This window comes from Lynx canadensis, chromosome A2 (genome assembly GCF_007474595.2).
Source record: "Lynx canadensis isolate LIC74 chromosome A2, mLynCan4.pri.v2, whole genome shotgun sequence".
NCBI classification, from domain to species: Eukaryota; Metazoa; Chordata; class Mammalia; order Carnivora; family Felidae; genus Lynx; species Lynx canadensis.
The window spans coordinates 6850077-6861359 of record NC_044304.2 but is presented as its reverse complement, the minus strand read 5'-3'; the positions used below and the strand labels follow the sequence as shown (position 1 = coordinate 6861359).

At 40.0% G+C, this 11283-nt stretch overlaps 2 protein-coding genes across 2 annotated transcripts; both read left to right on the top strand.

Annotated features, from left to right (window-relative positions):
• The first annotated feature begins 1476 nt into the window (after positions 1-1476).
• On the top strand, positions 1477-2469 carry LOC115503355 (putative gustatory receptor clone PTE01). The gene has a single exon (XM_030299515.1). It carries the CDS (start codon positions 1477-1479, stop codon positions 2467-2469), a length of 993 nt encoding a protein of 330 aa, XP_030155375.1.
• A 4350-nt stretch (positions 2470-6819) lies between these two features.
• On the top strand, positions 6820-10994 carry LOC115527601 (putative gustatory receptor clone PTE01). Its single transcript, XM_030335350.1, has 2 exons — positions 6820-6842; positions 10088-10994. Exons 1-2 carry the CDS (start codon positions 6820-6822, stop codon positions 10992-10994), a joined length of 930 nt encoding a protein of 309 aa, XP_030191210.1.
• Positions 10995-11283: the final 289 nt, after the last annotated feature.

Sequence of the window (11283 nt, the reverse complement as noted above, 5' to 3'; positions counted from 1 at the left end):
AAATACCTGTAAGCACTTGTACTAATACCAAAGCACTACAAAATGCAGACCAAAAAAACAAAACAAAAACAAACAAACAAACAAAAAGCACCCCAAAGAGCAGTGTCAAACACCAGTGTCAATTTCCCTGAGATTGTGTAATGTTTATATATAATCCTGCATAAAATGAGATAGGATGGCAGGATTTTTTAAAAGTTATTTATAGTTTAATGATTGAGAGCTGCATTGTACATGAATCCATCTATGGGGTCACTGATGATGCATGATTTTGTGCATTTATCTAAAATGTTTATCAGGGGCGCCTGGGTGGCGCAGTCGGTTAAGCGTCCGACTTCAGCCAGGTCACGATCTCGCGGTCCGTGAGTTCGAGCCCCGCGTCAGGCTCTGGGCTGATGGCTCGGAGCCTGGAGCCTGTTTCCGATTCTGTGTCTCCCTCTCTCTCTGCCCCTCCCCCGTTCATGCTCTGTCTCTCTCTGTCCCAAAAATAAATAAACATTGAAAAAAAAATTTTTTTAAATGTTTATCAAAATTTGAAGTCTACAGTTAAGAGTTATATTTGAAAAGATGTTCAAATTTATTTATTTTGAGAGAGAGAGAGAGAGAGAGAGAGAGAGAGAGAGAATTTTAAGCAGGCTTTGTGCTGTCAGCATAGAGTCCAACACAGGGCTTGAACCCATGAACCATGAGATCATGACCGAAATCAGGAATTGGACATTTAACCGACTGAGCCAACAGGCACCCCTATATTTGAAAAGACTTTAAGGAGACAACCCACATATGTGAGTGAACACATATTTCCACTGAGGAGAAAAGTCAGAAAACCAGACAGTGATGAAACCCATGAAGAAAATTAATACACTTTGAAAAACTTTCTGATTGTAAATATTTGACTTTAATTTAGAATGTCAGAGTGTAATTCTAGCAATTACACAGTTTATCAATATCCTAAAGAGAATTTCTTGCACTTATTTGAATAAAATAGGATGCTTCTAAGTGCCCTTTAATTAGAATAATTTTTTCCTTAAAGGAAGAAGAATGTTTCTTATTCAATATATTTCTTTAAAAGAGTATTTTATGGTGATCATGGATTTATCATTTATCTCTAAATGTTCTTGCTCCTCTAACATTCTTCAGCTGAGTATCTTTAAAGTGTGTATAGGAAGAGGGTACCTGGATGGCTCAGTTGTTTGAGTGGCTGACTTGATTTCTGCTCAGATTATGGTCCCAGGGTCATGAGATAGAACCCTGGATTCTCAATCCCACTCCCTCTGCCCCCTCCTCCACTCCTGTGGACTCTGTCTAAAATTTAAAAAAGAGAGAGAAAGAGAGAATAACAGAGAAACGAGTGAGGAAACAGTTCTAAGACAATTGAATTTTAGGCACAGAAATATTGTTGAAGGTACTGGACTGTATGATCCTAAGTGTGAATATTTTCCTTGTGAACTGCTTGAATACACAACATGGACACAGTGCTGAATGCCCATTGACTTGTTTACTTTCCCCAACCTTCTTTTCTTTTTCAAAAGGTGTCCAAGGTACATAGAACCACAAAATCTAACAAGGGTTTCAGAATTCTTCCTCACGGGACTCTCAGATGATCTAGAACTGCAGCCCCTCCTCTTTGGGCTGTTCCTGTCTATGTACCTGGTCAGCGTGCTCGGGAACCTGCTCATCATCCTGGCCGTCAGCTCTGACCCCCACCTCCACACCCCCATGTACTTTTTCCTCTCCAACCTGTCATTGGCTGACATCGGTTTCACCTCTACTACCATCCCCAAGATGATTGTGGACATCCAAACGCAGAGCAGAGTCATCTCATATGTGGGCTGCCTGACTCAGATGTCTTTTTTTATGCTTTTTGGATGTTTGGATAGTCTCCTCCTGGCTGCGATGGCATATGACCGGTTTGTGGCAATCTGTCACCCCCTGCGCTACTTGGTCATCATGAACCCTCGCCTCTGTGGCTTGTTGGTTTTGGCATCACTTTTCATCAACGTTTTGGTCTCCCAGATGCACAATTCGATCGTGTTACAACTTACCTACTTCAAGGATGTGGAAATTTCTAATTTCTTCTGTGATCCTTCGCAACTCCTCAACCTTGCCTGCTCTGACACTTTCACCAATAACATAGTCATGTATTTTGTTGGTGTCATCTCTGGCTTTCTCCCTATGTCAGGGATCTTTTTCTCTTACTATAAAATTGTTTCTTCCATTCTGAGAATCCCATCAACAAGTGGGAAGTACAAAGCCTTCGCCACCTGTGGCTCTCACCTGTCAGTTGTTTGCTTATTTTATGGAACAGGACTCGGGGTGTATCTCAGTTCAGCTGTGTCAACTTCCCTCAGGAAGGGTGCAGTGGCCTCGGTGGTGTATACTGTGGTCACTCCCATGTTGAACCCTTTCATCTACAGCCTGAGGAACAGGGACATCCAAAGGGCCATGCAGAGGCTCCTCAGCAAAACAATCTAATCTCAATACTGTGCTGTCCATTTGGAGTGTAGGTAGGAAAATGCAGCAAAACTAACCTAGACTTGCAAATCCTACCTCTCTCACCATATCATTTTTTTTAGCTGTCATGGCTTTCACCCCTCTCCTTGCTGAACATTTCCATATTGCTTTTTTTCATATGTCTTCAATGGGACAGAGAAAATATTCTGGGGTCCTTTGTATATCATAATCATTGCATGACTGAATCCTATTATATCTGTGGAGATTCTGTGCTTTAGCATTGGTGATCCAAGCATCCCAGAAAGATGAGAGGTTCTCTTTTTATACATTTAAATCACATTTCCCCCGCAGTTCTTGTGTATTTTCCATACAGATTTCTCATTTATCCAATCAGGTTATGTGGGGGGATTCATGTCACTGGTTGTCAAACTTGACATTCATTCATTCATTCATTCAGTCAGTCATTTATCCTATTTATCCTTTCTTTCATTTATATTCAAGTATAATTAACATACAGTGTTATATTAGTTTCAGGTGTACATTATAATTATTCAACAATTCATACGTTACCCAGTGCTCATTGTGATAAGTGTACTCTTAATCCTCTTTATCTATTTCACCCATCCTCTCACCCACCTCTCCTCTGGCAATCACCAGTTTGTTCTCTGTATCTAAAAGTCTGTTTTCTTGTTCATGTTTTTGTTTGTTTGTTTGTTTTGTTTCTTAAATTCCACATATGGGTAAATTCATATGGTATTTGTTTTGACTTATTTCACTTAACATTAAACCCCGTAGGTCCATCCATGTTGTTGGAAATGGCAAGATTACACTGCCTTTTTTATGGCTGAATAATATTCCATTGTATATAAATATACCAGATCTTCTTTATCCATTCATCTGTTGATGGACATTTGAGTTGCTTCTATACCTTGGCTATTATAAATAATACTGCAACAAACAGAGGGGTGCAAATATATTTTTTAAAATTAACTAATTAATTTAAATTCAAGTTAGTTAACATATTGTGTAGTATTGGTTTTAGGAGTAGAATTTAGTGATTCGTCACTTACATATAACACCCAGTGTCCATCCCAACAAGTGCCCTCCTTAATACCCATCACCCATCTAGCCCATCCCCCTACCCACCTCCCCTCCAGCAAGTCTCAGTTTGTTCTCTGCACTTAAGAATCTCTTATGGGTTGCTTCCCTCTGTTTTTATCTTATTTTATTTTTCCTTCCCTTCCCCTATGTTCATCTCCTTTGTTTCTTAAATTCCACACATGAGTGAAATCATATGATATTTGTCTCTCTCTGACTGACCTATTTTGCTCTATTTCCATCCACGTTGTTGCAAATGGCAAGATTTCATTCTTATTGATTGCCAAGTAATATTCCATTGTTTATACATACCACACCTTCTTTATCCATTCATCAGTCTATGGATATTTGGGGTTTTTCCATAATTTGGCTATTGTTGATAGCATTGCTACACACTGGGATGCATGGGCCCCTTCAAATCAGCATTTTTGTATCCTATGGATAAATACCTAGTCATGCAATTGCTGGGTCGTAGGGTAGTTCTATTTTGATTTTTTGAGGAACCTCCATACTGTTTTCTAGAGTGGCTGAACCAGTTTGCATTCCCACCAACGGTGGAAAAGTGTTCCCCTTTCTCCACATCCTCACCAACATCTGTTGTTTCCTGCGTCGTTAATTTTAGCAATTCTGAAAGGTGTGAGATATCTCATTGTGGTTTTGATATGTATTTGGGCATGCAAATATCTTTTCAAATTAGTGTTTTCATTTTCTTTGGGTAAATACCCAGTAGTGGAATTGCTGGATCCTATGGCAATGCTATTTTTAGAATACGGTTCCACAGTGAGTGCTCCAATTTGCATTCCCACAAACAGTGCAGGAGGTTTCCTTTTTCTCCACGTCCTCAATAATACTTGTTACTTCTTATGTTTTTGATTTTAGCCCTTCTGACAGGTATCAAGTAATTGGCATTTCCCTGGTGATTAGTGATGGTCAGCATACTTTCATGTGTTGTTGGTCATCTTATGTCTTCTTTGGAAAAATGCCCATTTTTAATTGAAAAAAATTTCTTGGGTGTTAAGTTGTATAATTTCTTTACATATTTTGGAAATTGACCCCTTTGTTGGATATATCATGTCCTCTATACTCATCTTTGGCAGTGACACTAATATCTCATCTCCTCTACCCACTATGCTGACTTCAGTTTAATAATATTTTTGCTACTGCCCAAATATTAAAAGGCCCCAATACTCACCTTCTCCTTCTCCAATACATTTCTTCTACCTACTTGCCATTTGGCCACTACTCATCATGGCAGCGGGAATTGGAAACTGGAAAAGAAGAAAGCACATATCACATTTTACTACACAAACATAAATGCCTTTGGTTTTCCTATTCTGTGTCCTATAAATTCATCTTTATCATGACCCTAGTATCCTTTCCCCCTACTAATGTCTTTATACACCCTACTCTGAAATAACTTCAGTTTAATAACACACTTTTTCTATGGGCTAACTATTCGAAATGCCTTAACACCCCACCTCTCCCTCTCATATCTACCTCTACTTATCTGTCGTGTGCTCTCCCCTAAAAATACCTTCTGTCATTTATCCACACACAGGTAAATAGCATTCTTTCCAGTATCCAATTTGATTGGGTATACCCTAAAGTTTTCTTCATATCACTTAATGACAAACTAATCTCCATATTCCTCAGCAGAGAGATCTCTGAGTCAGGAAGGATGCTTAGAGGGAATTTAGAAGGTTACATCCCACTATCCACATACATCTCACTTTATCCACTAGAAAAAAAAAAAACAACAGATAAACCAAAACCACAGTTTATTTATGTCTTTAAAAGCTGAGAACACAGAAATCTAAAGAAAATAGATTCTAGAGTGAGTTGATTCCTCTCTAGTTGGCAGAAATCAGAACCGCTGGGGATATTTGTTAAATTTGGCCATGGAATAGCTGCAAGTTGGCTTAAAGTTGGTGGAGGGGCTCTCATGGTGCAACAGAAACCAAGGAGTCTACTTGAGATGGCATGACCAGAAGCAGTAAAGTGGGGTCTGCAGAAGTGCCCAATGGAGAACGCGTTCTACCCATTTGCCAGTGTGTCTCCTAGGAATTTTTGTTGTGTGACAAATTCAGGACTATACTGGAAAGCAGACAGAACTGACCTGAGTCTTGAAGTGCTTGGAGCACAAAGTTCTTATGGAGGTTGAGACTTGTGTGATAAGCAGTACTTGAGATGTTTCCAATGATCCCCAACTCCTGGTTTTCTGGTTCTTGTGTATTTCCCTCCCCCTGAGTGTGAAATAGACATAGCGACTCACTTCCAACAATGAGAAAGTGGAAGAAATGTTGGGAAGTCACTTTTGGGAATAGGGTGAGAAAAAAAATTTCTTCCTACCGCCTCTCTCTCACTCTTTCAGTTGATCATGTTGATGGAACCCAATTGCCATGTTATGAACTGCCCCATCAAGAGGCCTGAGTGTGAAGGAACTTAGGGAATTCTTTGGCCAACAGCCTGCAAACATGTGAATCTTACCAATGGCCCATGAATGAGCTTGTAAATGGGTTTCTGCCTGTCAAGACTTGAGATGATAACAGCCTTGGCCAACACCTTGATTATAACATTATGAGAGGCTCTCTAAAGTATTGAAGTAAAATATCAGTTACCAAATAAATATGTAAGAATCAATAGTTTCCTAATATATCAGTGTAACTCAATTAGAGAGAGAGAGAAAAAAAGAGAACTAAAGTCTCATTCAAATTAGCAAAAAAATAAAAATAACCCTGTGAATCTCCAACATATAAAATGCCAACCTGGGGCACCTGGGTGGCTCAGTCGGTTAAGTGACCCACTCTTGATCTTGGCTCAGATCATGACCTCACAGTTTGTGAGTTCAAACCCCACATCAGGCTCTATGCTCATGGTGTGAAGCCTGCTTGAGATTCTGCCTCTCCTTCTCTCTGCCCCTCCCCCACATGTGCTTTCTCTCTTTTCTCTCAAAAAAAAAAAAAAAACTTAAAAAAAATGCTGACCCAGGTAAGAGCTAAAAAATGAAAATCAGAAGTTATCTTTAGAGACAACTATTAACTGGGGCACCTGGGTGGCTCAGCCAGTTAAGCGTCTGACTTCAGTTCAGGTCATGATCTCACTGTTGTGGGTTCAAGCCCCCCACCAGGCTCTGTGCTGACAGCTCAGAACCTGAAGCCTGCTTCAGATTCTGTGTCTCCCTGACTGCTCCTCCCCTGCTCACACTCTGTCTCTCTATCTCAAAAATAAACGTAAATAAAAAATAAAAGAGAAAGGCAACTATTGACTGAGAAAATGGAAATAGTATCACATTCTCTGTATAGAAGACCTAATTCTGCCTAGATTTCATGATTCATATATAATGGATTTACAGATATCAAAATCTCATATTGAGTGATTCAATTGAAAATAAAGTCTGAATTTTATGTTAAGATCCTACAACCTGGAAGTAAGAAGCAAGGAGTAGAGCTGAACTTCTTCCAGAGGAGAGGAAGGACCTAGACCCTTCTAAAGATACTCATTTGTTCCCCTTTCTCTTCTATTAACATTAGCAAGTCCTTAGAGATCGGGACAACATGGACCAATTGGCTAATTATAAGCTTTGTGTATTGAGCCTCCAAAGTCATACAGTTGTAAATAATTGGCAGGTGCCTCCAGCTGTTTAGTTTGACAGTTCTAATACAGTGGCTCCATACCTGTGTCTCCTCCCCTTGTGGGCATCTGCATAAGAAGGTCCCAGCCAAGTCTGTCTTCCTGCCTGTCCTGAGGAGGGACTATGAACCTCATCATACACCCGACAGGAGATCTGTACTCCTCCATCATGCTCCAAGCAGAGATGCATTCCTGCCCAGTAAGTGCTGAAGGGGACAGTGATTGGAGGAGGGACCATCAGGAACATTTTTTCCTCAACAACACAAACATGATGACGCTTGGGATAGACAGATGGGAGGGCATCAGTACATAAACCTTCAGATGAGAGCCCTGTGAAATTTATTTTCTTGGTTCTGGTGGAGGTGTGAGAATTCTCATTAAGAGTTCTTCTGGGGCACCTGGGTGAGTCTGTCAGTTAAGCGTCCGACTTCAGCTCAGGTCATGATCTTGCAGTTCTTGGTTCAAGCCCCAAGTCGGGCTCTGCGCTGACCGCTCCGAGCCTGGACCCTGCTTCAGATTCTGTGTCTCCCTCTGTCTCTGCCCCTCCCCCACTTGCACTCTGTCTCTCTCTTTCAAAAATAAATAAACATTTAAAAAAATTAAAAAACAGTTCTGCTTCCACCTCTCACTGGTTCTGGCTCTTGTTGACATCTGCCCCGCCATATAGCCGCAGATGGATCTTTCTAGCCTTTTCCTAAGCTACTCCAAAATGATCATGAAGGAGATTATGATGATTACAAGGAGGAGGATGACATTAACCATTAACCACAACATAGTGTGCTGGGGGCTTCCTAAGTACTTCCATAGTACTGGGGGCTTCCTAAGTGCCAGGCTCTGAGATATGTATTTTATGTATCTTGTTTGATTTCACCTGCATAAGTTGTCCCAAATGATAAATGCACACATTATTATTATTTTATATAAGGAGAAAGGAGAACAGAATTAAAAAAAAATTTTTTTTACGTTTATTTATTTTTGAGACAGAGAGAGACAGAGCATGAACAGGGGAGGGGCAGAGAGAGAGGGAGACACAGAATCCGAAACAGGCTCCAGGCTCTGAGCTGTCAGCACAGAGCCCGACGCGGGGCTCGAACTCATGGACTGCGAGATCATGACCTGAGCCGAAGTCGGTCGCCCAACCGACTGAGCCACCCAGGCGCCCCAAGGAGAACAGAATTTTATGTAACTTGTACCAGGTCATAAGTCAGAAAGGGTTGATGCCATGTTTGAATCTGAACATCAGACCAGTATTCCCCCCCCCTCCCCCGACAACCCAAAATGGTCATTTCACTTCCTTGTCAGTCCTGGCAGAGACTTCTTGCTCTTCCCTTTAGGGGTTTCTGGTAGACCCCAGTTGGAGAGCAGTCAACTTCCTGCATCAACTATGGGAAGAATGGCTGAGATCACAGACAATGATCTTAGAGAGTTGGCACACAGTTCTTCAGGGGATATCTCTCTCTCTCTCTGCCCCTGTTCCTGGATTTCCCTTCAACTGTCCACTTCCTCTACCATTCTTATAATAAGCCTACTCAATCACAAAAGGAGACAAAGTCAGAATCTTGGGTCTATTTCTACTTAGGAAACTGAAAACAGTTAAAAAATATGTCTCAGATATACCTATAGTTAAAATCTCTGTACCTCGGTTGAAAACTTTCAGAAATTATAGAGACAAGGAAGTTCATGGGACTCAGAGAATAACAATTTAATTTTGAATCCTGTCTGCTCCACTTATTATTAGTGTGTTATAGGTCAAGTTCTTGGTATCTCTGAGACTTAGAATTGTTGTCTAAGTTGATCCCTAATTGGTACAACTCAACTGAAAAAGGATTAAACAAACAAAGGATGCCCTCTATGCAATAAGTATGTGATGAGTGCATAAAGTAAGGGCAAATTAAATTTTAGAATTTTTATTACTAATAATGATAAGGTTAACTATCATGTCATTGGACTTAAATATCTGATGACCTGAGGTTATGATTTCCCTACAGTTCTAACAGTACATTTTACTTTTGTTTACACAAGTATATCTTTCACATATGGAGAGAAACAACTAAGTCTCATTTATTTCTGAATCCCCGGAGTCTATACCTTTTTGGCACAGGGGAGCCATCAAAAATTTAAAAATCTATGTTAAATGTAGGGTAAACCTTTCCATTGTTCACAGAAACAAAGAAGAAACTATCTTCATAGTCATCAATGTTGGATGATTATACATACTTAACTGTGTTTTTCAAAATTTGAAGTCCACCAAAGCCAAGGATAGAAATTACATATTAAATGACTTTTAAAAGACAACCAACATCAAATCATTGCTTACCTCCATGAAGGAGAGAAGAAAGAAAATCAAAAAATGATAAAACTCATGAATATAACTAACAAAATATTTTCTGATTATGAATATTGAACTTTAATACAGAATCGAAATCACACAGTCCTGCCTTTCATGGGGTGTTTATGAATACTCTAAATGAAGAGAATATCTAGCATTGCATTTGAGTAAAGAAAGATATATTTAACTGCATCTCCATTTCTTTAAATTAGAGTGATTTTTGTCTTATTCTGTGGTTTCTCTTAAAGAAGTAGGCTTGTTTACTGTGATCATGGTTTATTACCTCTTATGTTCTTGCTCCTCTGACACTCTTCAGTTGAATTTCTCTAAAGTAAATGTATATATAGAGAGGTGAATAATGTGAAACCAATGAGGAAAGAGTTCTAAGAAATGGGATGTGTCATTGAAAAATATTTCTAAAGGCACTAGGGTGCATGTCTACAAGTATGAATATTTTACTTATGAATTGCTTGAATATACAACATGGACACAGTGCTGGATTCCCATTTACTTGTTTCCTTTCTCCAACCCTCTTTTTGTTTTCTAAAGGTGTCAAAGCTACATAGAACAAAATCTAACAAGTGTCTCAGAATTCTTCCTCATGGGACTCTCAGATAATCCAGGACTGCAGCCCCTCCTCTTTGGGCTCTTCCTGTCCATGTACCTGGTCAGTGTGCTTGGAAACCTGCTCATCATCCTGGTTGTCAGTTCTGACGCTCACCTCCACACCCCCATGTACTTCTTCCTCTCCAACCTGTCCTTGGCTGACATCGGATTCATCTCCACCACTGTCCCTAAGATGATTGTGGACATCCAAACTCAGAGCAGAGTCATCTCCTATGTGGGCTGCCTGACTCAGATGTCTTTTTTGATCCTTTTTGGATGTATGGATGGTATGTTTCTGACTGCAATGGCATATGACCGATTTGTGGCCATCTGCCATCCTCTACACTACTCAGTCATCATGAACCCACATCTCTGTGGCTTCTTAGTTTTGGTGTCCTTTTGTGTTAGCCTTTTGGACTCCCAGTTGCACAATTTAATCGTGTTGCAACTTACCTGTTTCAAGGATGTGGAAATTTCTAATTTCTTCTGTGACCCTTCGCAACTCCTCAACCTTGCCTGCTCTGACACTTTCACCAATAACGTAGTCATGTATTTTGTTGGTGTCATCTCTGGCTTTCTCCCTATGTCAGGGATCTTTTTCTCTTACTATAAAATTGTTTCTTCCATTCTGAGAATCCCATCAACAAGTGGGAAGTACAAAGCCTTCTCCACCTGTGGCTCTCACCTGTCAGTTGTTTGCTTATTTTATGGAACGGCTATTGGAGTATACCTTGGATCAGCACTGTTGCCTTCTCCCAGGAAGGATATGGTGGCCTCAGTTGTGTACACTGTAGTCACCCCCATGCTGAACCCCTTCATTTACAGCTTGAGGAACAGGGACATCAAGAGTGCCCTATGGAGGTCACTCAGAAGACTAGGTTAATCTCAGTATGTGTGCATTCCTTTTTGAAGTGTGTGTTGAAAAAATCAGCCAAACCAAACATGTAGATCAGCAAATACTGCTTTCTGGGCCCCATTATTTTTTAAGTCTCATGGTTTTCATTCCTCTTCATGTTTCATACATGAATACTATTTTTTAAAATTTGTTTTTAATTGGATTGGAGGAGTATTCTGGGATGCTTTGTACATCATAATGAATGCATGAGAAGTTCTCCTCAATGACCCTGGTATCCAGGGTACATTCTTCCTTTTATATACTTAAAATTTATATC